The sequence below is a fragment of the Anabas testudineus genome, chromosome 2, assembly GCF_900324465.2.
Source record: "Anabas testudineus chromosome 2, fAnaTes1.2, whole genome shotgun sequence".
Taxonomy (NCBI): domain Eukaryota; kingdom Metazoa; phylum Chordata; class Actinopteri; order Anabantiformes; family Anabantidae; genus Anabas; species Anabas testudineus.
Window position 1 is genome coordinate 23181210 of NC_046611.1, and position 27016 is coordinate 23208225.

The following is a 27016-nucleotide window of genomic DNA, read 5'->3' on the forward strand; positions in this document are numbered from 1 at the left end:
GCTAAACTGCAAAAGTGAATGTTTTACACTAGTCTTACATACAGACATAAAAACTATTTGCTTGGAAACCATGACCGTTTCTTCACAACCAACAATATACCGTGATACCGTTACTTGAGGTGCTCATACATGAGATTCAGGTCATGATCACATCACACCTGGTGCTATGTTTCTGAATGAACATCGGCACATAGTTTTATACTGTACACGTAGGTGTTCACTGTTCGCTTAAGAGGTTATACTTGATGAGATCAGCTATGGTAAGGTCACTTGAAACTACACACAATATCAACCATGACGTTTCAGCCTACATCGACAGTGAGTGTTAAACGAGGAAATACCCATCTCAGCAAGGGTGTTCAAACACCCCAACACACTGTTTCACTAATCAGACTGATCTGACACACATGCAAAGCTTTAACCAAATACAGACGCAGCATAGACAAGACAAGTGGGAAGAACAAGATAAAGGAGAATAGGAAAAAAAAAAAAAAGGGGGGGACACTAAACCTTTGGTTGACAGAAAGCTGTGAAGGCACATTAAAATCTCTTAAATCCTTCAAACTGGGGCACACTGCGTTGGCGTTTGTCACTTTAATGCTTGTAGTATTGCAGATGCTGGAAAACTGAATGTCAGGGACACAATTTCACCAAAAAAGATAACTGGGTTAATGACGTCAGAGCGAACACTGTCATGCATAAATTGTCAGCAACATGGCACCAATGCAAACAACAAGAGAGCAGGTGAAATAACTGACATCAACTGGATTCCTTTAGCCCAAAAACCTCTCATGAAATCTGTGACACAGATACAGAAGTTGGGGGAAAGCCGGTACAGACGTCCTACACATGTTGAAATGATGGTAATGTGTGTAAAATAAACTGTTTTGGGACCTTAAGTGAACAAATCACCCAAGTCACACGGTGAACAATGCTGTGATTTACGCTTTGACCAGTGTAGTCAAATCTACTCAGTGGTGACAAGGTTTCTTCTTTCCTGGAATATTCCCTTAATATATGAACAGTTTCCCTCAGTAATAATAATAATAATAATAATAATAATAATAATAATAATAATAATAATAATACTGCCTAATCACAGACTTTGACTGTAGGTGTAAAATTAGAACTTGCCATTTTATCCCATCGTGAATCAACCTTAAAGGCAATAGTTTCACTGTTTACAATTCATCTTTTTCACCTCCAGAACAGAAGACACACTGGCGTGTTGTATGAATAGCTCTGTCAATCACCTGGGGAATGGAGAGAAAGGAAAAAAGAAAGTTCACACCCATGTTTTGTGCTCTTTGTGGCATGACTGGCTTTTTCTGCTTGGATTGACTCAATCTTAAAAGCCCTCCCAAAACCTTTCATACATACGCGTTGGCCTCCGCTCGTTTTCCTCAATTAACTCCGACTGGGAGTGGTATTCCAGATTCTCTTATCCAGTGGAACAGCTCCTCCAAGTCTCCTCCCTGGATCCCAGCACTGCTGCTTTTGTTTAATGGTTCATTTTTCCATTCCTTTTTCTGTGAAATCCCTCTTCCACTCTCGCTCTCCATTTCTCTCCCTGCACTCGCGTCCAACTGGCCACAGCTGGAGAACTCATCACCACAGGCATCGTGATCATCATCTCCATGAGCCTACTGCTGGAGTGGCTCCCTGTCAAAGCTGCTGCACTTCTGACTGCAGGCCCTGGTGCTAGCTGCCCAGACTCCAAACACTACTTGGTCCATTTTGGCTTGAGAAATATCCATATGCCTACGTATAAATCATGTACGCTGAAAACATTTAGATGCACTTATTCTAACTTGACATTGACCATACATGTGGAAAAACAAGATGGATTCTCCAAACTTTGTCAAAACTCAAACTTGCTCTTAGACCCATCAGTGAAGGAAATTAAACAAAATATTTTTAAAATCTAACCATTTCAGTTTTTTTCAGGAGTATTTAGCTATGAAGTGTTCATATAGAAAAAGTTTGTGCCTCCTTGACAATCAGGGGTGTCTCCTAGCTCGATTTATATGCTCTGTACCCACACAAACATGGCCTCTGTGTGGCCCTTTACTCTTCTATCCCATCCTGCTATCGCTAATTCAGGAGCAGAGACATTCTCTGAACTGGCTGTGTGGAGACTGAAGTACTGTCAAGCATTACACTGCCACCATCGCTCCGCCTCACCCCTCATCTCCAGAGAGATGCCCCACTTCAGCAACACTGGCAGAACCCATCAGCTGTCAGTCAAACTCTAAGCAGGAGGGGAGGGTCTACTCTGCACTGAGGAAGGCTTTAGACCAAGGAAAAATGACATTCACACATTCGCATGAATAAACTTTCTATCTCTCTCTTGTGAGATACAGTGAAGGCGTGATACTATTCATTCTGTTTGCATGCAAAGTGATGCGGTTTAAGCCCCCACTGTCTGCGCTTTGTAACATTCGCATGATGTGGATACAGCAATATGTGAGACAAGCAGTACAAAAAGAAAGGTGAATATCTAGTTTGACCTTGCACAAGAATGATCATCCTCAAAATACAAAAAAAAAAAACAACAACAAAAAAACAAAACAAAACATATGCACAGTTTGATATTCAAATTTCTACAACCGTGATCTTAACAGAATTGTAGCAATAAATATATTTTGGTCACTTAATTTTCACTCATGATTAGCAGTTACCAGAAGAGACGACACAAAAATGAGTTGAAATGTAGATTCCTAGACTAGACTCTGAATTCACTAACATCTGAAAAACGTCTCATACGGTTCGTTGCTGTGTGTTGGAAACAGTTTAAAAAAAAAAAAAAAAAAAATCACATTTTAAAAAGAAACTGGTAAAAGATTATATATTATCGACAAAAACAAAAAAAGGAAACTAAATGTAACTCTAATAGATACCAAGGTGGAAATACATGGCATTACCTATGGCCTAACACATCTGGATAATTTAAAATAGGCGACCAAGAGGTCTGTAGTCAACTCTCAGAGGAGTCCATAGTCTTTTTGCCTCCCTCCTCCATTGCTCCCAGTCTCTCCAATGCTTCTGCTTCCATACCGCCTCTTGGAATGCTTACGACTTGGACATTTAAGTCCTGATGTGTTAAGTCCTCAGGCTTGGAGTTTAAATGTTAGTGTGTGTTCTGGCATAACAGTCCGTATGTATGTATATATATTTATATATAGATATATGGATGCAGTTAACAATGTGGCGGTGTGTGTCTGTGTGTGAATGCATGTGTTTGTGACAGAGAGGGATCAGGAGGCAGCCAAAGCCTTGATCAGGTACAGTTTGTCTCCCTGCTCACTGGTGAAGATGGGGGCTTTTTTGTAGTGTTCAACAAGCTCTTCCATAGAGTTGAACTTGCGCTGTCCAATGCAGTAAAGGTTTTCCTTCAGCTGCACTTTGAAATGCTTGTTCTTGCTCTGCGCCTTCAGGGAGATGGAGAAGTCGTTCGGCTGTCAAAAGAAAACAACATCAGTGTTCAGACGGTAACAGACTGAAAATCAATGGTTATGTCATGAACAGGTGTGGGCTACTGACCGATGACTCGCTGTCACGGATGAGGAAGTCTCCCTCTATGCCTCTCTGGTTTAGTGCCACCTCCGCCTGGTGGCGCGTCACCTTCCCATAGTACCACTCCTTCCCTGCGAAACGCCCACTGCCCGACGGCGAGATGTAGTCACAGTCAGGTGTAGGTGGCCCAGCAGGCCCTGCTGTGGGTTTATAGGAGGTGGAGTCCAGCACAGTGACGTAGTTCTTGGGAACTAAACCCAACTGTCCATCCACTTTCCGGCACTTCCACCACTCTGGGTCGTTCTCAGGCTTCTCCACCACCTCCATCACTTCACCCTTCTCAAAGTTTAGTTCCTCATCATTGCCTGAGCTGAAGGGGTAAAGAGCCTGAACCGTGTGCAACACTCTGTTTCCATTCGTGGTGCTGTTCACTACAGCCGCGAGCTTCTCCGTTAGCGATCCAGCTGGGTCTCCGAACCCACCCACGCCCCCTCCCCCCACCATCCCATCCACATCCTCTGTCACATAGTTGGATGGAAACCAGCCAGACCGCCCATTGTAGCTGCCGCGCCACCAGCCATCGCTGCACTTTTCCATCACCACCACCCGTGTGCCTTTCACCAGAGACAGCTCATCCTCACGTTCTGCTGTGTAGCTGAACTTGACCAGTGCAGGCAGGTTGAGGTCATATAGCCGCTCGCCGTTATCTGCATACATGTCTGTGTCTGCGTTGGAGGCTGTGTCTCTCATTCCCCCCTTTCTGCTCTTCACTTTCCCAATTCCTAGACAAAAGAAATCAAGCATAAGAGTTTACAGAGAGAACATAATCATCATCATCCAAACTAAAATTAGGTCCAAGGATTTTATTACAAGGCAACTGACATATTGAATTAGCAAACACACTTCCCTTTAGGTCTTTTGCTGTCAATTAAAACTTAAAGATTATAATTTTCCAAGTCCAAAAACTCAAAATTTCACACCTTTCCAGTGATGTGAAACATGTCTCAACAGAAAAACAAAAACCTCACATTAAAAAAAACACCTCAGAAATTTTAAGAGAGGGAGAAAAAAACCCACACAAATACCAGGCAGTGATTATAAGCATTAAGACGCTGTGCTGAAATACAGGGAGGGTGGGTAAGCAGCCTTTTGCACATTAGGGTAACCTAACCCCCCCACACACAAAATCTAAATACATTCTTGGGGATTAGATCTAGGTGCTGAGGAAACAAAAAAAAAAAAGTTTGGTAGAGAAAAAAAAAAAAAAATCAGAGTGGGATTAAAACTTATTTTGGCATGGGCCAATACAAACTGTGAAAACATTACATTCCACTACCTAACACTGAAATTGATTAAACTACACTTGCCTCAAACTCTGTAGGAAAAAAACATGTCAGATCATTGTTGCTAATCACCTCAGGTGCCCTGACACATGTGGTGTTGCATATTCTGCAGCTCGATACCAAATTCCATCCCATTTCTGCCAACACTCTTTCTAGCTGTCATTCCTCCCCTCTGCCTACACAATCGCTCCACTCTCTCATCCGTCCCAACCCCATCAACCCACTGAGCTGACCATCTGACTTCAGTGTAATGTGGTTTTGAATAAGAGCATATTTATCAAGGCTGAAACAGTTGCGGTTTAGCAGTGAACTAGTGTTTCCAACCAGGGAATGACCCCAGGGTGAATTTTATCATACAAGCAATCAAGTTCTTGACAAAGTTCAACATGTGCATTCAATTCCAGGATTTCTAAAGTAAAGGGGGATTACCAGACATCGTGGTGAGATCACACCTTCCTACTTTCTAAGAAACCACCTCCAGTACTCAGTCTATCCGTATATTATTCTAAGGAAGCAAGGTAAAAGAAGAAGTCGCCATTTTGCTAGCTCTTGTTAAGCTAATATGACATTATGTTATCATCAAAAGTCTATGGTCTCACTGATGATAATGCAGGCAAACAAGACTGAAGTTGAGACTAGATTGATGCCAGACACAGCGAGCAGACTAAGTAGTTACTATTTCTGATTACGTTTGCAAGGCTGCAAACACTGCTTGCATAATCAAAAGTCAGCAGGGTAAAATTATACATTGATGCAGGGTGTAGTCTTCAGGACAGTGCTGGGAGGGTGGTGTGTGTGACCGGTGTTTGTTTTCTAAGCCACGAACGTGACTAATGTGTCACAATGCCACACTGAATCCATTTTACCACAGATAAACTGTTACTGAAAGGTGTCCATGACTCAAGGTGTGCAGACAAATTTCATGGTAGTGCTGAGAGTCCAACATCAAATTGGTTCTCGGCAGACCCTGTCATTAGTCACACCACTGTACGTAACTACAGACTCCAGACAGGGTGTTAAGAGCTGATGTCTGTACGTGGTTATGTCTAGTTATGCCCCTGTGCAGTCTTAAAAAAAAAAAGAAACATCAGCTTTATATTTAAATGAACATAAGTTGCCAAAAAAGACGGGGAAAAAGACGCAAAATCAGACATTTCATTGCTCATAAAAACATGCATACACATCCAAACATTAATATCTCACTGCTCCTAAATATTCAAAACAATACAAGGATGACAGTGGCAGAATCTAGACCAACAGCAGCTAAAACACCACACGTGCATGTTGCAAAAACATTTTTTAAATAAAATGTTCATGCAGGTGCATGCTCCAGGATGCGTCTTCTGCACAGTTGGAAATGACCTGGTTTACTCCAAACAAAGGTTAGAGGTCAACCCTGCAAAAAGTATCTTTAAACCTCAGCTAAATACAACTGAAAGATTATGTTTTATCTCTCTGGCTATGTATCACAGACCTTATCAGTGTCCCTGTCTGTGCTTTTATTTGCCGCTTCCTGTTGTAATCACATGCAAGCTTTGCATTAAAAAAAGCACAAAGCTCAAGACCATTGCATTTGACTATTTAAGCCCAGGTAATAAAGGGCAGTTGGAATGTTCCTGCAGTATCAGCTGCACGCAGAAGATACCGGGAAAAGATAAAGTGTTTCTACAGTACTGACAGCATCTGCTTCTCAAAGAGCCCGTCTGTCATGGTGTCATGGTGCTTGTATAATACCAGGCTTTCACACCAAAAGCCCAACTGGAACAGGTCCACTGTTTTCAATGCTGAACACAGCTGCATTCTGCACAACCTGACAGTTACTGATTTTGGAGAGCACTTGCTTGACATTCTTCCAAGTTTTACAGCCAGGTCTGAGTTCAATGAAGCTGTCACAATGTCGAGAGGGATTTAGGTATCAACAAGAGGCTGAATTCAACAGCCAGTTCATCTGACTGCAGACAAGGGGGGAGGCATTGTCCCATATGTGGAGTTCAAAGTAGATTAAAAACAAAACAATAAAAGTGTGCTACTATAATAAACTGATAGAAGAAAGTTGTGATTTAATTTTACATAAAATCAGCATATTCACATTTAGCACAGTGTAACACCATGAGGAAACCATTGCAGATGATAATTTCTAATCTTTAGAAATTTGAAACAGTGTTAACATTTGTACATCAGTCTATGTGTATACTGTAATACAGAAGTGTGAAAGCACCGTTACAAAGGCAAATCAGAAATCAAGCACTTCAGGCAGAAGTAATTTCACCACTGGTTATTGTGAGGGCTGAAACTTTAATTAGGGGACAGTCCACTAGACCACTGTAATGCCCTGACCCACTATCGTTACCACAATATGACCACGTGAGGTAGTAAATAATCAATGAAGTAATAAGTAATTAGTGAAATAAAATTGTAGACTTGTTGCCCAAATACTGTCTCAAGTAAAGGAAAGTAATATTATTATTATATATATATTCAATAGAAATGAAAAAGAAAAAACAAAAACGCACACATACACATATCACCTTGGCCCCAACACAACAGACCCCTCAGTTTTTTCCTAGCTGAGGGAACTCCCCCTCCCATTGCCTGTGTGTTCTCTCGACAAGATGTTAATCCTAAATACTGACAATAGCATGAACCTAGCATGAATATATTTAGATGTGTCAACTGAATGCTTCCTCTGAAACCCACAAACTATGATACCGCTCGGTTGCTAAATTAGCAAAGCTTACTAAAAAGGAAGAGACTTTAGAAGAATTAAAAATTTCTGTGCTGTGGAAATTGCTCTCTTTCAACGTCACATGCTTTCTCCTGTGCATTTCCTGAGAGAAGGATGCCGAGAAAGGAAATCATGTTGCGTTAGATGGCAGTAAATCGCTGCAAACAATGACCTTAGGACATTAGGACACCTACTGTATATTAAACCCCTCTTTAAAAAAGGCATTTAAAAAAAGCTCTTCACTTCTGGTTTACAGATGAGGTGCAGCAGGAGAAAGTTTCAGTGAGTTTTTTCGGCTACAAATGACAGGCAGGAACTAGTTTTGTTTTTTAACTCTGGCCTCCCTACGCTGGCTGGCTGTCCATTGTCTGCCAAGGCCCTTTCGACCCCTCGGCTTCCCTCCATTCCAGGGCTCTTCCTCTGTGGACGACAACACCCCGCGTCAGGCTGTCTGACAGTGTCTGAACATCCCCCTACTTGAACATGATCACTGGAACAAGTTCAGCAGCAGTAAAATGGCTGGCTAGGTGACCAAGGCAAACCCCAATACTTTAGAGCGTGTGTACATTTTCTGACAGACAGCTAAGAACAATGCACTGCCTCTGCAGTGCTCTATAGTAATTCACTATAACAAATTAATTTTAACCAGAATGCCATCATTATGTATATAACGTAATATAATTGTGTTGTCACTGATCACACTGTAAACAGATCACAATTAAAGTCTGATAACAATGAAAATATAGAGATAATAAAGAAACTGAGGGAGCGCAGACAAGAATGAGTCGCTGTATTTGTCAGTGAGGATGATCTGGGGCTGCTTTTTAAGACTAACGCTTCAATCAAGCTGCTAACATGTCTGACTGATAGCTACGCAGGAAATGTGCAGAGCTCTTTCAACTTCAGTTGTATGAGACATCAAAAGCAGGGAGTCATCACTTTCAGTCATGGAGCAGAGCTGAAAGAGAGAGCGCTCATTTCGTTATTTACTGCTCTGGACAGTGCAGGGTGACAGTAGGGGCAATGCCAAGCTGAACTGATTTCCGATGAGGATTGTGAAGGGTAGTTTTATTCATTCAAACAGGACAGTGACATTCGAGTATGTAGGATGACTACTTAAAGCCGAGCGTCTACATTTCTAACTAACCGGCTTATTTCTCTTTAAAATTACTTTATTTATTTTTTAAACTCTGACGCAATTTAAAGTAACTTCAGTCAAAGCACAAGTACATGGGTATTTCCCTCAATGCAGTTACCAAATAATTCCATAGCTTGGTTTAGTTGCACTTCTGAGGTACAATAAATAAAATGTCATTGATGACACATATTTTTCATTCTTCAGTAATGTAGAGCATTTGAAGGAGAAACATTTTTGCAACAGCAAAAAAATTATCTTTATAAGGTCTCAATACTACCTCCAATATCTGACTTCCAAAGTTAAACTTGGCTTTCAGGAATAGTCATATTGTTTGTTCCTCCACAACTTTGGTTCAAAAACACGCATTCTTAAATGTTAAAAGCTGCCAGACGTGACAAAGTTCAACAGACATTCAATGCCAACTCTCCAATAAATGTTACCATGGGTGTAGTATTCTTATAGCTATTAATCTGAGTACAATAAGTAATGTATTGAGCTCAGACTCAGAGAAAGAAAGAGATGAAATAAGAGAGTAACAAGAAAGTGAAGGAGCTATTTAAATATCATTTTGTTTCAGACTGATATTTATAATAAGGTACTAATTAAAAAAAACAACAACAAAACAATTAAACAGAAGGGATCTTAGCAATGACTAATCATCAAAACATTTAAAAATTAACAGTAGATACAAAGCATAACACAATATAAAGGATGAGTTGTGCTGTGGATATGTCAACTGTTGTCTTCTCCCAACATGTTTAGAGTTATGGCTACTTGTCAACAAGCCCAGACTGCAGCTCACTTCCTCTTAAGTCATTCTTAACAGCAGAAGACAGGAAAAAAACTAAAAGATGAGGAGAAAAACATCTAAAGTGATGCTGACAACTCTCTAGCCAATCTCTTAATTATGATTATGTTTTTTGCTTCTCTGGTCAGTGAACAGAGACTGCCAGAAAGTCCAACAGACAGACCCTGCACAATGATTCAACTTCCTCCTAACTTCTCACTTCCTCTTTAGCCCGCACGCCTCCAAAGCTCAGGGAGAAATGTGGCTCAAATTAGAGTTTCCGCTTGCTGGGAAGGTTAAGAAACAGGAAAACAGATGGAGAGAGAGAGAGAAAGGAGAGAGAGGGGAGAGACTAACAGCTCTCAGTTTACACAAGAAAAAGGTTTGTTAGTTCATCTCGATCTTCTCTTGTCTCCTTTCGAGTGCAAGTAGGCCAGTCGGTCAACACACACACAAGCAGGACAGATAGGGATAGGAGATACCACTCAACAGTTACAAGGTGAGATTATAGATTACAGAGCCTTTTGGAAAAAGTGTGCAAATTTGGCTGTGAATCTCCAGGTGCCTGATTGAGAAATGACATTCCTCTGATAAGTGGGCAGGGTACAGGAGATGCCAGCCCAGGTCACATCAATCAGCAGAGACCTTTGCCTCCCCTCAGCACAATGAATACAGTGTTCTACATGAGCACCCCATGTCCCTTCAACTGTAGCCACTGACTATTGGGGAGTGGACCCTCCCTGAATGAGCGAGCTCGCCCTGAGGGTAGCATGAAAGAAAACAGAGTACTCTGGCTATGTTGGAGATATTCCTAAACAGAGTGGAAAGGAGGTCCTCAAGCTTCATAATATCATCCACTGAGTTGCAGCTAATCACTAGGACAAATTCTAGAAAAAATGTAGGACTACTGTGCGCATATACTGTATGTATGTGTGTGTGTTTAAAAGAAAGAGGCAGAGAGGGATTGCTAAGGCAATTACAGGCTTCGGCACAGCAGAAGGCTTTTCAAAAGCATTTCCACCCAGTCTTTGCAGCCGCTCACACAGACACAGCCTCAAAAGCTGTTAAGACACCCCCTCCCTCTCTCTGCCAACACAACATGTTAGTACAAAAATCAGTTTCTGCCTGCTCTAAATATGACACATCATTTGGCTAGCCTGAAAATGAAACCAACTTACAACCAAAGTGAAAAATCAGAAAGCGCAGATGGAAAAAAAAAAAAAAGAAAAGAAAAAGAAGAAACTCTCTAGAACTGCCAGAGTGAGAGATCACAGCAAATCAAACTTCAGACAAAAGCTCACCACAACACTTGTAAAACAGCACTTGAAGGAGCTACAGAAGACTAGGAAATTTGAAAAACTCACGAAAGAAATGTTTGAATAGGTTAGCCATGTCCATTTTGGGCTCGCTATCTCCCCCTCTCTCTCTCGCTCTCTTTCCCGGCCCCTGCTCCGTTCCCACTGCAGCTGTAGAGTTATTCCATGTGAACACCCAGAGAGCTGGGCAGATAGTGCAGGAGGGCGGCCCACTCCTTGACCATGTGGTCCGCGTTAGCCAATGAGAGCGCGAGAGAGAGAGGCCTCCAGTCCAGTTCTGGAAGGCAGAGTACAGAGGCCTCATGGAGAGGGGAAGATGCAGGAAGGGGGGGGGGGGTTTGAAGCTCAGGCTCAGAGAAAGAAAGAGATGAAATAAGAGAGTAACAAGAAAGTGAAGGAGCTGTTTAAATGTCATTCTGTTTCAGACTGATATTTGTAATAAAGGTACTAATTAAAAAAAACAACAACAAAACAATTAAACAGAAGATTAGCAAGATTAGCAATGGCTAAGTGAGTCAATGAGTGCAGTGTCACATGACTGCAGTTGTTTGTAGAGACACACTCATAACTTTACAACAAGCCGGGGAAACATGAGTCGTCAAACACAAAACACGTGCACACGCGCGCGCGCGCACACACACTGGCCTAGCTAAACACAGCCATCTGCAGACGGATCATACCCTCACACATTCTTTAAAATGATGACACTACTCCACACCCAGCAACTGGCTTCTATAAAAAAGAAAAACATAGATTTTTTTCCACCCACATAACAAATGAAAGAGTGGTCATCACGCTGCTTCGCTTGTTGTTCTCATTCACACACATACAAGGAAAACACACCAACTCACAATCTTCTAAGCTGACATATACACATCCTAAACTACAAAACATTAAAGTATTTCCAGCCATGCTATAATTGTATTAGTGTTCAACAAAATTGGCTTTGTTTTACCTTAGATTATACACAATGTATATGTGTTTTATTGGATATGCACGAGTGAGACGTGAGCTTGCGTGTTTGTGCATGCAGCTGTTCCCCTGAAGTTATTTGATCAATGGATGTAGTGACAGTGGGAAGTTGTTGCAAGGCTCATAAGTCTGGTCCAGAAAAATGGATAACCCTTCACCAAACACACGCATGCATACATACACACTACTTGTAACAGACAAGGTCAAATAAACCTACACACTTGAGCAAAACTAAGCAGACTCAAAGCAGTGTTTCCCTACACACGGCATCTACTTGGCCCTCCTTATTTTAAATTTAAAAAAATAAGAGAGTGAAGTCATGCACAAATGATGAAACTAGAGAACGAGTTCTTCTCACTCTATTGCTCCTCCACCTGTTTGTTCTGCTGTTGCCATGGTACTGGCAAGCTTTAATAACTTTAGATTTGCACTACGTACTATGCAATAATAGGAACATTACACCTCTCTCAGTAGCCATATTAATGCAAAGTTAGATCAGCTTTCTGAAGACTCATGTCTCTTTGAACAACTTTTATAGATTTCAGCTACACAGCATGTGGGTTTAATTTATTGTGTATGAATGTGACAAATTATCTGGGTTGTAGGTAGAAAACATCCACGGAGCAGCTCCATGTATTGATGATCATTCAGCACTAAGCGTAACCGTTGCTTGTTGAAGAGCTCAGATCTGCTGTCGCTGTAATTAACATCAATTCAGTTATTTCAGTTGATGACCGGCCAAATGAAACGTGCTGTTGGTGTTTGCATATTTAACCTTCTTCTGTTCTGGAATCAAATTCGGTGGAAAATACTATACACCTACATGTCAAAATCATTAAACAAGCTCTTCCTGTTCTAATATCTTTTAAAGTTGAAATACTCTGAAATAATGCCCAAATCTAACTCTCTATTGGTACCACAACACACGCAAACAAAAAAATTCTACTGTGTGCTAACAGGAAAACACTGTTCACATGTCCAACAGATAACTGTGTGCAGTGTGACAAAGTTACAAAACTGATAAAACACTTCTGGTTAGCACCCCCATTCTTTCGGTCCTTTCTGCACAGAAAAGCCACTTTAAGGCGCTGGGTGGTTTGATGTTTTGTTATTGTCAAACGTGCCCATAAACAGCATGTGCTGGCGCAGCCTTTGTAGTTGAGCCTTACAATAAATTACAAAAAAAACTAAAAAGACTAAAAAGAAACTACAAGACATATTGCAACCACCACAATATCACAACATGATATGACCACGAAAAACAGATCAACATGATTTACTGTAATTACATGAATCACTGGCAAGATTTAGTGTAATTTTACGTCTTCACTGTGGTAAATGCTGATGTACAACCTTTGACCTAATCTAATGAGATGTTGCCCAAACAAACAGCTGAAGTATACCAACAAACATGGTTATCCTATCATGTTCTTAGCCTTGACAATGACGCCGTGCAGAACAGAACAGGATGGAGATTAAAGAATGAAAAGAATCAGAAACTAGGTCAAGACCAACACATTTCTTAAAACCGTAAGAGAATAGGGCTGTGTACTCGCAAAAATGTGGAGACAAGATACATATGATGATACAGGGGTAATGATTCAATATACTGCAGTACACTGTGCTACTGTAAGCAAATCAATATATTGTAATGTTTAATTTTATGTCAAATGTTCTGAAAACTGTCATAGTATAAAGAATACACCACCACACGCACAAGCATAGGGGTGTGGATTTAAACAACACAAAATGAACCACTGCCATGACACTTTGCATCTAAACGATTAATTAAAAAGTGTATCAATATTTTTTTTCACCCCTATGACAAAAATAATCAAACAATCTAATCAGAGGCTAAATAAATGCCAAGTTATCTAATCCAGTGGTCAGACTGTGCATCGCACATTATCATGGATGGCTGTCATCACAAAGAATTAAGTGAAGACAAATGGTAACCTTGGCTTACATATACAGTTACATTTTGCATGCTCCTGGCTGCACAAGGCGCTTGGCAAATGTCACTGTCTAGAAATATAACTGTTGTATTAACAGTGGAAACAACACCTGTGCGGTCTCAATTCCAGCCGTGATATAGAGCAAAATGAAACCTCTACTGTGACTACTATTAAACACAAATAGAAAAATATTTGATAATATTTGATAGAACAGATTGTCTAGTTTTCCACATTTGTGAACCTTCTGTATTTAAGCTTTAAATTAACATTTAACAACTAAAGCAAGATTATATATTAGTGCCTTACCTGAGCAAGTGATCAAGGTAAAATAATAAAATCACGACCTTAGATGAGCTACTACACTACAGACTAAATCTTCCCTTTGAGTAAGCTGTGAGAAGAAAGTAGCACACAGCAACAGCTACCAATCAGAGATCAGCCTGAGACCACCTTCCCGTGTAGGCTGTCAGAAACCACAAAAATGTGGTCAACAGCAAATAAAAGGTAGAGCTGACCTACATAAATTATGCTCTGTAATTTAGCTTTGTTTAGCTTTAACATTGATTAGTAGTGCATTATAAACACAAAGTGAGTCTGCTTATATACAAAACTATGGCATTAGTGAAGATATAACAATGTTGTACAAAAAGTGGAAATATCTATGCAGGTTAACTGGAACCTTGTGAGTGACAAAAAAAAATTAAAAAACAATACTCCACACTCTCAAACAAAGTTTGCAGAGTCTAGACTTAAACACAGTTTCTGGGCCATGATTAGCAAACTGTTACATGTAGGACACAAACACATAAACTCTAATTTTTTACCAAGTGTGTCTTTCAGATTCTTGACAATAGAAGCTTTCCTGGCACTGTTTTTCCTCTCCACATAGTTGGACGGTACAAAGCCTGTTTTGTTGGTGGCATTGCGAACCCTCCACCAGGACTTGGAGTCGTCAAGGAGCCAGAGGCGCTCGTTTTTCTTTATGTCCAACTCCTGGTCCTGTTGGGCCATGTAGTCAAACTTGGCGATGACAATCACCTCTTCCGTCATCTTGCACGATGTACACTAATTTAGAGAGAGAGGAAGACAAAATGACATCAGACAGGCTAACCTGGGCCAGTGTTTGCTTATGTGCAGCAATAATAGCAGTAATCAAGCATTATATATACTGTATAGAACCGTTTGAACAGGTTTGTGATACTCAAAGGGCTTTAGAGATGGCTGAATAATGTTCACAAAAAAAAGGGTTATGGGTAGGGTTAAAAAATAAAAGGGTAAAGAACTGTTTCAGTCTCAGTTTCTACCACCTCAAATAATTATGACACTTTCTGCAGGATTTCCCCTAAGAAATTGATTATGGTCAGAGTTTCCCTTTTTTTTTTTAAGTTTTTTTTTTGTTTGTTTGTTTTGTACGTTCATAGTAGTAATAGTAGTAGTAGTATTAGTAGTAATTAATTTATTTTTCCAACTGTGCTGTATACTAGAGACACAATGATGCTAAAAGACACACTTCAGATAAATTTAGAAACAATGTTTTACCTGTACTGCATCAAAGCAGAGAACTTGATGGGCTGATACGTCTCTGTTGACCTAAAAAAAGAACATGACAAAACCTTAGTTTCAATCTCATGAAAATGTTTCTGAAGATTTATAATTACAACTCCAATCAAAACTAATAAACTTTACTCTGTTTAGCTGAGTTAAGTAATAAACAAAACCAAGCTAGTGCCCATGTAGTAATTTCCTACTAATATATTCATGCCAAGATATAGACAATGTTATAATACAGATAGGCCAGAACACTGACAAACAGCCAGCTACCACTTCCACAGTTTAGTCTCTTCAGATAAAATTTCCCCTCACCAATTGTATTCTTAAAATAACATATCTTTTCAGTCTTCAACACTAATATCTGCCCTAGCATAGAACTAATCTTTCAGTATCCACATTCTTCATAGACTTTTAGAGGGATGATTTCCTCTCAGGAGCAGTCCAGCGATTGTCTATTGTATTAAGCATGGACCCGAGAGCCAGGAAGATGGCAAAGATTACTGTAATAGGGAAGTAAAAGGGGCACTGTGCGTCAGCAGTATGGCTACATCAGGGAGTGAAGCCATCACTGAGCACCAATGATGTCGGATATTATTTTAAATCTAGCACTGGCTTATAAATATTCCCAAGCATGCAGACTATGCAAATGTTGTGATTATGTGATCTACATTATAAAGCAAAGCTTTATTGCTGCTTATCACAAGACCATTCAAGTTCCCGAGGCTATCTAAAATTATGATTTGGGAGTACTGTGATCCACAATCACAACTTGTTCATGTTCAACAATGAGAACATTCACAACAAATGGTCTTATGACCAATCTAGCCATCAGCACAGTCAGCCTGTGCTTAGGTTAATACTGCAGATACTTTGTCAGCACTAAGGGAGCGGGTTCTATTGAAGCGGCTGCTTGGCTGCTCTGATGTCATGGGGGCGGATGGAGTTTCACCATCCTCAACCCGACTGACTCCAGGGACCAGACACTGACCTCACGATTCGGTGTCTACGTTTCAGGTACAGCTGGCCTTGAGATAGGCCCAGAACTTGATCTGAGGCAAACATAGGGAGGATAGAGAGCCAAGCCAAGTACAACATGAATAACCGGGAGCAGGAAAATAAGTAAATTGTTATAATAAGCATAAAATAAAAGCTACGATAAAGAGTTCTGGAGCAAACATCAACACATTGATGTGATGGATTATTCTTTCCAGAGACATATTGCATCAGGGGTCTAAAGACCACAACACATTTTAGCCTAGGGCTAAGATATGTAACTTAAATTTCCCATGTAATTTATGTAAATGAACTTACATTAAAATTTTAAAGGAAGGGATATCTGTGGTCTGGGTTGTAATTCCCCAATGTGGGGTGTTGCTGACTTAATTTACCCAAAAACATTAGGGTGTTTCCAGTGGTTTTATTTCATGGCATGTTATTGCCTGCTCCTTTTCCATCTCTAATTAAATTGATGAACACTGGGAGACACGTTAGGGAGCGGCACAGAAAAACAAAGAGCTGATTTACTCTCCTCGAGTGCTGCTTCTTTCACCAAGACAAAGGCAACAATCTCTCCACTCCTTGGGCTGGGCTGGATAGCCGTCTGCCAAAGAGGCTGACAAGTGTGTATATGTGCTCCTTCTCCATTTATAATATCCCTCTCTATTTGATCAAATGTTTTATTCTCCCTAACAGTGCATGACATAAAGATCACTAATGCTATACCTGTCCCAACATCTTCCAATCTCAGAATGCACAGTGCATCACAGTACCACTTCCTTTCGCTGCCAGCCACACCTAGACATAGGGGGTCTATGTCTAGGGTGGCTGGGAAATAAGGACACATTAACTCCACAGTAACCTACTACAGTGCAGATGTGAGGGAGGATCAAAAAGTTAGGCAACAGATGCTTTAGAGCTAATCGTGCAGCTGCAGACTGAGCCAAGGCCACTCGCCACTTTACTGAAGCACTAAACATGAGGTCAGACAGGTCAAGCTGCTCCAATGGTGTCACATTTACATCCACTGCAGATCTCCATTTACCCTGCTGTCTGGCAGAATAAACAGTTAGCCAAATCCATCACCATTCCCGTGTGACACATTATAGAAGAGCACAGTTAAAAAATCTCTGCTTATATATAATCAATATTTCTTTAAAGTAAATCTTAATACAGTATGTTTCCTACTGCCTCCTCTTCCAGGTTTGTGATCGCAAAAACAGACCATTGAATCTTGAATCTTGAATTATGAGACAAAGGGTGCTAAAAGCGCAGCGCTGTCTCCCTGTTGTAAGGTCAGATGGATTAGGTCCAACATCTGCAAAATTATCTATACCGTGACGATTTTAACTTAGACATGCAGAGGAGAATAGATGAATGAATCAGCTGCTGATTTGGAAATATTCTGTGGAATAAGCTGTCACAGATGTTATTTTGTAATGAATAACTGCTGATACTTTTTTAACTGAACAAAACATATTGTAAGCTGTAGCTGCTTCACAATAACAGCTTTCCTGTGATGCACCAGCAGTATGAAGCAACAGCAGAAGGAATTTCATTTGAATTAATACTTTCTTAACAGCAATTGGCCTCATAGGTCATAGCAGATGAGTGGCCCACCAACTTATTACTATGTTGGGGAAGCAATGAGTCAGGCAACTTAAAAAGGCCTATTTTTACAGATTTTTGGATCTAATTTGAGGCATACATCATCTTCAATCTCAGCTAGAAGCGAAGATTTCATTTGTATATCGTTTATAATTCGCCAAAATAAAAGAAAACTGTGGAAATGACCCATCATAAGTCACCAAACATCATTGTAATATCTTCAAAGTGCTTGTTTTTGTGATTAACTGTCTAAAAAGCAACCAAAAACATTTAACTTACAAATCCACACTAATCTATGCAAATCCAATTAGATGTTTTACTTAAAAAAAACCATATTTAAATTAAAAGTTAACATAACAACCAACAGTATGTGAAGCAGGAATACAAAAAGACAGAAGAGGCTGGCAAATCAAATGAAAGCCCATTTGTGTTATGCAAATAAACACTACTGTTAGCTATGAAATACCAACCTGATAAAGTGGATCTATCTTATCTACTTCCATAGCAGCAGTTGTGGGCCAGTGGCAGGTCAACCAGTGTTACTATCAGTAACCCACTCATGTTCTCAAGAGTACCAACACTAGTCACCACTGTTCTCCCCAGCAGAAGGCCACCACCACAAATCTGGCACTGTTACTTCGGCAATATTTTAAAAGCAAAAGCGTAGCGTTTCTGTAGTTAAGTAGAAATAAGAACTGTCACTTAGTCAATAAAATGTAAAGAAGCAACACTGTAACCCAAAAACCACACCAACTGCATATCAGTGGTGTGATAAAGATGCAAAGTGCAACTTTGCTATGAAACAACTCTGACATGTGTTCACCACATCCTGGAGTCTACAGTTGCTGCCACAAGCCCCTGTTTCTCTAAAGAGTAAAACATACAGTAATGGGAGATCTAGTCGAAGAGCACACCCAGTGGCCAATGTGTTAATGCAGCTGGAGATGCAATATGCATGACAAGGGAAGAAGTGGAATAGTACTCCGGTGAATAGTGTTGACTTTTTCACCAGGCTAACTGAGTTTCGGAAAATGAAGTCACAACAACTACATACTGTAGAAGTTAAGCAAGCCTAAGAGAGCAATCTTCTTCACTGTGGGAGCAAATAATAAACCAATGCTCGGCAGGATTGCTGAGACACAGACAGCAGCAGCATGAGCTCACAGAGGCAGACAGAGTAACCTAATCCCTGTGACAGCCTTCTAAAATCACAGGGCTCTGCTGCTTTCTGGAATGTGCTCTGTATGCTCGCTGCTCACTCATCCCCTCTGGCACTGCTACACTTCCTCCAGCTTACACCAAAACGTACATTTTAGCCACAGGCCAGGTCTTACTCACAAATAGACAGTGCAGGATGCCGTGGAGCGAACAGTACAAGCTTGTGCTCTTTATCACATCGAACAGCATTAACTAAAACCCATGAGACTGCATCTCATCCCAGCTGTCCTAAATACTCTCAAAACAAAACAGCAGCATAGCAGCAAGGGGTCATGGGAGACTTGGCAGACCAGCTGTGAGACAGGAAGTGTGGACACAAGGGTGACTGGATGATGGGAAAGTGATGCAATCTGACAGAGTACAGGCTTGACCCTTGATTTCAGATGAGTTCAAACAACTCCTTATCTTTGCTTTGCACTGATGCATTTAATGTACCTCATTAAAGAGATGAGATGCTCTTGGAGAAGTCCTAAACCAGTTTCAACTTTAACACCACTGTTGCTGGGACAATGTGTGATGTTCTACACACACACACACAAAAGTATTGTTTCAGTATCATTAAAGCTTAATTAAGGACAGAGTGGCCTCTAGTGTTTTGGACTAACCACATAGGCTCATGAACTGTGTGAAAGCAGTTGGTTATCCACCCCTTAGGATCACCCTCAGCAGTTGGGAATAGCCTAAAATAGATTGTGGCTCATGTCCTTTGAGAATTGCCAGAGATTTTCTCTCACAGCAACAACCAACACCAAAGGTTTAAGGCTTTCTTTTAGGCCAGCTTCACATCAAATGGCTAAAGCTACACTCAAAACAAATGTGAGAAGCAAACACAAATGTCGCCGACTGAAATATGTTACATCGCAATTTTAGAAAATGCAAAGTCTCAAGTCAAATCTAACCAGGCAACTCTAAGTTACTTCCATCACAGATCACTGCTTACGCAAACCTATGATATCAATATAGTATTGTGATACACTGAGTGTGCTCATATCAGAGGATACTGATAACAATATAACAAAAATAAAACCAGACCATAAAATAGATAAAGCAAATAAACGTGTTTTAAGAGTTTTCACTTCCCTATTTTTACTTCCCAGTTCATTACGGTTACATATTTTTCGCTCCAAAAGCACAAGGCTATGGTATCACTAAAGTGTCTAAATTATAGCTTCCACATTACATGTTTATATTAAACGATGCAGAAGGACAAGGAACAAGAGGAATATTAATATATTAAATATATATTTTGGAGTGAGACCAGTGAGAAATTACAGAAATAGTGTGCTTCCACAGGGTTTCTGCTGTGGGTGCTTGCAAAAAGAAAAAACAAACAAAAAGATCATGACAATAAATCTACGATCAAAGCATCCTTTTCATATATGACAGCAAATTATTAATTACATATATTACACCATTCAAATATTTGTATGAAGCCTACAACAATGTTCAACAGGCTAAATATAGCAACACTATCACTACATATTTGCAAGAACAAGCAGAATCACACATTATCTAATTATCACCTACAATCATTTACAGTAAATGAGCACTGGCCTTAGCAGGACGCCTTCCAGCATGAAAATTGTTAAGCAGATATCTACCTGAACATAATACCTCTGTGTTAGGAAGGATCTATTTCCTCAGACCCCACCTACATTAGCAAAGCCTACACATCCGCACCCACACCCTCCTGTTGCCAACTATTGCTCCGGGTGGCCTATTTGCTCACAGCAACCAGGTTCAATTATGGCCACATCCAAGCAAAATGGGATCAAGGCAATAGCCAAATAAACCTTCAGTTACCTCACCAACTCAGAGAGCTCCAGGGGATTTCCCAATGACTAATCCAAGTTTACAAAGCAGTAGGATTCCTAACATCAAGTACTACAGTATGAAAAAGCTGTTTGTGGTTTGGTGTGGTTTGCCGTCAGGCTACTTAAAACTACTAGGAGCATTAAGCAGTCAGTAAAAGAGATGATCCACATAAAATCTAAGGCTGGTCACACAATGCATTATAGCTGAATCTCTTGTTGCAAATGCAGCCTCCTGGAAAAAAGCTATTGTTGCAGTCAAAATAGCAGATCATTTGTAAACCACAAGATAATCATCCCAGACAGCCTGTGTCAGAGAGATGAAATGGATACACTGGCTTCCTCTTAGTCTTCGTACATCCTGGCAAATGTGAGCCTCAGGGTGCTGTCATAATAGGTCTAAACAAGCCACTTGGGACAGAAGACTGGGAGAGCCACGTGTTGAAACTTGTGTATGAGCATTTTGAAAGCAAGAGGAATTCCAGATTGCATGGCGATGCCACAAAAATTTGGGATCTGCAGATTCAACAACAACATCGACATGATCTTTGATAAGAGACGGACAAAAAGAAAACCTTTTCCAAAGAGTGCACTGAGAGATCTGCCTGCAAACATTTTCAACACTGGGTGGACTGTTATTCAGGAAACCAGGAGTTCCCTATAGAATATAATCAAAACTGCCAAACAGGACACTAGCAGATGTGTGTTGTTTACCCCTCCCGTCGACTAGACCAGGGAAACTAAAGGCCAATTCATATTTTCCACATGTACACATCAGTTATAGTATTTTTGAATTTTGTCTCCTTCTTAGTCCATGAGGGTTTAGACACACTCTCTAAAGACAGTCCAAAAAGTGTCCACAGTACCACTGCACTGTCTATGCATGTGCCAGAACAGTAAACTAGTTGCTTCACACTTGAAAGGCGTGTAACATTTATGTCAGTACTTTTGACACTGTTCTCGTGAACCGATTACAAATCTTTTTATCGCTGTTGCCACCACACCATAGTGTGTATGTGTGGAACGTATCTGTCTACTTATGTCCAATTCTAATATGAATATAACCATGTGAGAATGAGTACCAGTATAGATCCATCAAACCGAAAGTACTTGGCACTTGGCCTTAACAAGAATCCACTCAACTTTATACAACAGCTACATTGATTTTTACTAACATGCCAAGCGAGCAATAATTTGTACAATTAAAGAATATTGAAAATGTGTTCATTAAATTAAAAATGCTACACAGTGGCTTCAACAATCAATCTGATCTGGATTTTCAAACTTACAGCTATTAATGTAATGGCAAACGGATCACTTCTTAGACAAGGTAGCCTTTGAAAGCTCCATTTCATCACCAAACTGGTCATTCACGAATTCTTGTAGAACTGGGACAAATTTTTGCTCAGTCAATCTAATTGATTGTCAGACAGTCTGTGGGATATCATAATATCTGACTCTTTCGCTTAATAAACTGTGCAGCTCTGAGGCTAGTTGGAGTGAAACATTATGCTCAGTTGTCTTGCATTTTGAGCAGTTCCTCAGTTCAGTTTCGCAAAAGGTAGCAGTTGAAAAACTGCAGTGAGCCTCTTAATATTTCTTGATCATATCCCAAGTTTTATTTTAGTCTTAAGTGATGTCTTACATGTGAATAGTTCCCTTAACATAACAATAAGAAGAACTATTTTAAGGTCTGAATGGTTCTTTAGAAACAACTGCCAAAATTAATGACAGTAGCACAGATTCAGTCTTGCTTAGATGTTTCCTTGTGGCATTGCTTGTCATACAATTTCCATTGGAAAAAAAGAGAAAACAGGCAAAGGTCAGTAAGTGACAGACAAAGTAGTCAAATCAAATGGTTTCTATGCCTGCTCATTTAATAATAAGAAAAAAATTATAAGAAATTTGCAAAAATGCAAATTTCATGATGCTATTTCAGCTATTGAAAAAAATTATTCCCTGGTTTCACTGGTGTGCTTGAGGCTAACACTACACAGAGTGAACCACACCTGTGGGATACACCTAATGCTGATTCAACAAATCTGCATACTATCAAGAGGTGGGCTGGGTATGACAGTGAAAATGTGGCTCTGCTTCAAAAGTCCACTTTCATCAAAAGGGAAATTTACATTCTATTTTTACAATATTGATTTTTCTGTCATGGGCACACAACAAACTCATCACATTGACAGCTGGAGTTTCAAGTACACACATCCTCATTTTCCACTGCCAAACCACGAAACCAAAAATGTGAACCATTATGAACTAATAAAGAAAAACACCACTGAAACTGCACACTTCTTTTCTCCCACACAAGGAAGTCAAATCACTTAATCCACGTGTTAGCAAGTATCTTGACCGCATGTCAGATTTTACAGAAGTGGGTAGGAGTGACACCATTAACTTTTCACTGCTTAATTGTTTTGTTTTTTTGTTGTCAGGTCTGCTTGATACTGATAACAGTCAAGTAAAATGAAATGTCCTTGTCGTTCTGTTTCTTATAGCTCCTGCTATGTGTGCCTTTTCAGCAGGTGACCTTAAAATATATGTGTTTTTTTTTTTTTTTTTATATTGACTGGTCAAATATGCATAAATCCATGGGAAGCCAAAGGAAAACTTGTTAGACAGAAAATGAGGAAATGAAATATAGCTTGAGCAATAAATACAATTAGGGAGATAACAAGAGAGAAGAGATAGAGCTGCACATTAAATTCCCTATTTCTCAACTTCATTAGAAGCCTAAAGCCTCCGAAAATGTTAAAATCCTGAGCTTGTGATTTGACCAGGGAAATTTTCAGCCACATTAATTTTTTTGGCTATCATGAAAATGCACAGTTGGTATTTTCCCCTAGGCTGTGGGGACAGATTTGGCTGCTGGAGGCCACTGGCAGCACACAGTCACGCAGCGAGAAGGAGACATGGGTAGGATCTCAATCAAACAAGTTCATTACGGCATATTGATAAGACTATACCGCCATTACATTTCAACAAGATTGTTACTAGAGAGTATGTGAGTCAACAGGGGGTGTGACAAGGACAGAGATCAAAGAAATAGGGATGTATCACCAGGATATCAACATCCATAGCTGAATAGTGAAAGCTTTACTTCAGGAGCAGTCCTCAATTGTAAATGTGAGCTCCTGATAGCCGATAGTTGCACCATTTGCCTTCAAGCAAACTATGCTGATAAGCAGCATCACTACTCTCCTTGCAAAAACTGTGGCTATCCTCCCTCTGACTCCCACTGAGAAATGAGCTAAGGCAGACCAAATGTCTCTCTCCCCCTCTCACCTCCCTCAAACCTTAATGAGAGACTGTGAAGAGGTCCGTCACTGTGACAATAATTACAGAAACTGTACTATTCAGCAGCTGCAAAAATTGACACACACACACACACCGTTCCCTTAAATCATTCAGATGCCACTAACCACAGATCTTTAGATTATTATAACAGTGAGATAAAATACTCGATTCCTACTAAATCTGCCGATTATCTAGCAGTACTGTTTAAGATATGTTTGTGAGAGACCACACAAACATAAGACAGAAGAGTTTGCCAACAGTTCTACAGACTTATCAGCCATTGTGCTACTGAAGCATGACATTTAGTCTGGATTTGTTGGTGTGAAGTAGAAACAGTGTTAGACGATAAAGAGAGGGTGCAATTATCTAAAATCCTTCTCAAAAACAAATGGCTTCACTTGCACAGTACATTTCCCTACCCATTACTGGTTTCCTGGGTAAATAAGAGTTCAGATGTTTTCCTATACATTTGCTAGTTTCTCTACTATTGCCTGACTGAAAGTTAAATGGCAACAAGTTTGATAATTACTAGTTTACTCGAGATTCACTATCCAGTGCCAGCATTTCCATAGTACATGTTTGCTGTTTGCCTACATATGACTGTAAACAAGAGGTGTCTTCATATACCTCGTCTTCAGACACTACCACGGACTCTGTGTTGGGCATTTTTCTTCAATATGTTATAGCTTCAATGGTTATTTAACTAATTAAAGTTAATAGTGACCATGGCAGAGCTAGGCCCAGTAAGTGCACGACACCCAACAACTTGAGCCAAGCTTCAACTAGTTTCATAAAACCACAGTCACCTTTCAGTATAAGAAGACCCTGTGTCTGCTCCAAGTAAATGACCAACCCGTTTCCAGTGACTGGCGTTAAGATGTCCCTCTCCATTTCCAGCTTCTGGCGTAAAAAAGGTGAACAAAGACTGTACGAAATGACGCGTTGGCCACATTTAACGCTAGAGGATGTTCAGCAGTCTGGTTTGAGCTTTAATCTTTTAAGTTAACGCTAACTTGCGCTTGACAGCGTGTCACCCCATCTAACTTTGCTAACGTTAACCCGGCTAAGAAAAGAGACATAAAATGCTGTACCTGACTGCTACATGGTCACGAATATCTCCGTTACAGCCAAACTAACAATTAGCCAGCTGGGTGGTGGCACGTTGGCCGTGTCGGCACAGCAAAGGACTGTTTTTGTCTGGTTTAGCAGTTAACGTTACCCGCTAGCCGACGTGACTTTGGCTGACGCTAGCCTGTAGCTCTCAGGAGAACCCGTAGTCCTGGAGCCTGGATCAGATACCCACTCAGGCACACCACGGCTTACCTGAAAGAGGACGGCCACCTGTTCTTGCCTCCTTTAGGGGGTATTTAGCGTGTAGATGTGTCACAGAAACTGAGAGGTGATGTGCAGAAACGATGTCCAAAATCCTAGCTAGCAGCCAGATATTTTCCACTCCACCAGCCTAGCCTAGCCGAACCGACGCTGTGCCCCGTTGTAACTGCATTTCTGCAGCGCTTGTCATTGCTCAGCGGCGCCGCTAGGCTAACTAGCAGCAGCTACACAGGCCGCCCGGGCTCGTCGCCGCGCATCCGATTGGTTGCAGACGAGCCGAACTCTCTTTTGATTGGACACCGGGAGTGTCACTCAATCGCGCCGCAGCTGCTGGTGTGTTGCCCCTCTAAAACGATCCATCCTGTTTTTTCGCATGGTGAAGGCTGAAGAATGAAGACAGTCATTTGTGTTCAATCAATCCACGAAGGAAGACACAGATACGATGGAGGGTTTCTCAGTTGTTTCTGTTTATTTTACACGCATGTATTGCTATTTAATTAATTTGACTTAGAATCAAACGTGCAAAAGAAAACTTGCTCCAGGCCTGTAAGACACCGAATGGGATTTTCACACAGGCCTGATTGACTGTAATTCATTTGAACTTATACAATGCTTCACAACGAATGGAAAAACAACAAAAAAAGTATCAGTGTGTGATCAGCATAAACTTAACAGACCCATTTCCAAACAGCACTTTTTCTAAATCATGGTTCGAGTTGACTGAACTTGCCAGTATATTTTCCAGGTCTTTGTTTCAACATGTATGGCCTATGAGGTGAATATGTGAATATATTTTATTATGAGAATTCTAGTTAACGTGGTGTTTCATAAAAATGCTCAGTCATCAGCACTACGCATCACACCCACAAACATGCACACAATAACTCATCATCAAATTCCATACAGGCCCCTCCTGGCAAATGATGGTATTTCTAATAAACATGTCTGTGGTGAAGAGAGTTGCAGAGTAATTTGGAAGCTTGTGCAGCACGCTGCAGGATGCAGTCTGTTTCCTGCTCAACAGATGGGCCTTCTCAACATGTATTCTCATTTCTATACCCAAAACCCCTTGTCAAAAACAACACTATACTGCAACATGTACAGTGGGATTTGAACTGTTATGTCAGTTTATACAACTTTCTTAGTTTGAAAATCAACTTTGGCTACACAAAATATTGGTTTAAATATAAAATATGACATGACAGACACAAAACAATGAGTGAATTTCACATTCTGAGAGCTTGATTTAAAATGGATATTTCAACTTCAAATAGACAATTGGTGTCTTTGCTTTAGAACATTGATAATTTATCTTTTTAAATTTGATGGTAAAAAAATTCAGAACCTACCATTATTTTGTCTGTCCTTATGTTGTTGTTAATAACTCTAACCACGCTCAAGGAAACTGTGAAGATCTTTATAACTTTTATTTTGAAAAAGTGCTA

At 40.3% G+C, this 27016-nt stretch overlaps 1 protein-coding gene across 3 annotated transcripts; it reads right to left on the reverse strand.

Moving 5' to 3' along the window:
* nck1b (NCK adaptor protein 1b) lies at positions 1–25753 on the reverse strand. 3 transcript variants are annotated; one of them, XM_026361923.1, is made up of 5 exons: positions 25563–25753; positions 15292–15342; positions 14577–14817; positions 3544–4298; positions 1–3458 (listed from the first exon to the last, which is right to left on the reverse strand). In XM_026361923.1, exons 3-5 carry the CDS (start codon positions 14800–14802, stop codon positions 3258–3260), a joined length of 1182 nt encoding a protein of 393 aa, XP_026217708.1. In that variant the 5' UTR covers positions 14803–14817; positions 15292–15342; positions 25563–25753; the 3' UTR covers positions 1–3257. The 3 variants fall into 3 exon arrangements, 2 of the variants coding, with proteins under 2 accessions (XP_026217708.1, XP_026217707.1); XR_003298892.1 differs by lacking the exons at positions 14577–14817; positions 15292–15342; positions 25563–25753 and adding an exon at positions 10874–14031 and having other exon boundaries at positions 1–1253; positions 1381–3458; XM_026361922.1 differs by lacking the exons at positions 14577–14817; positions 15292–15342; positions 25563–25753 and adding an exon at positions 10874–14031.
* Between the last annotated feature and the right edge of the window lie 1263 nt (positions 25754–27016).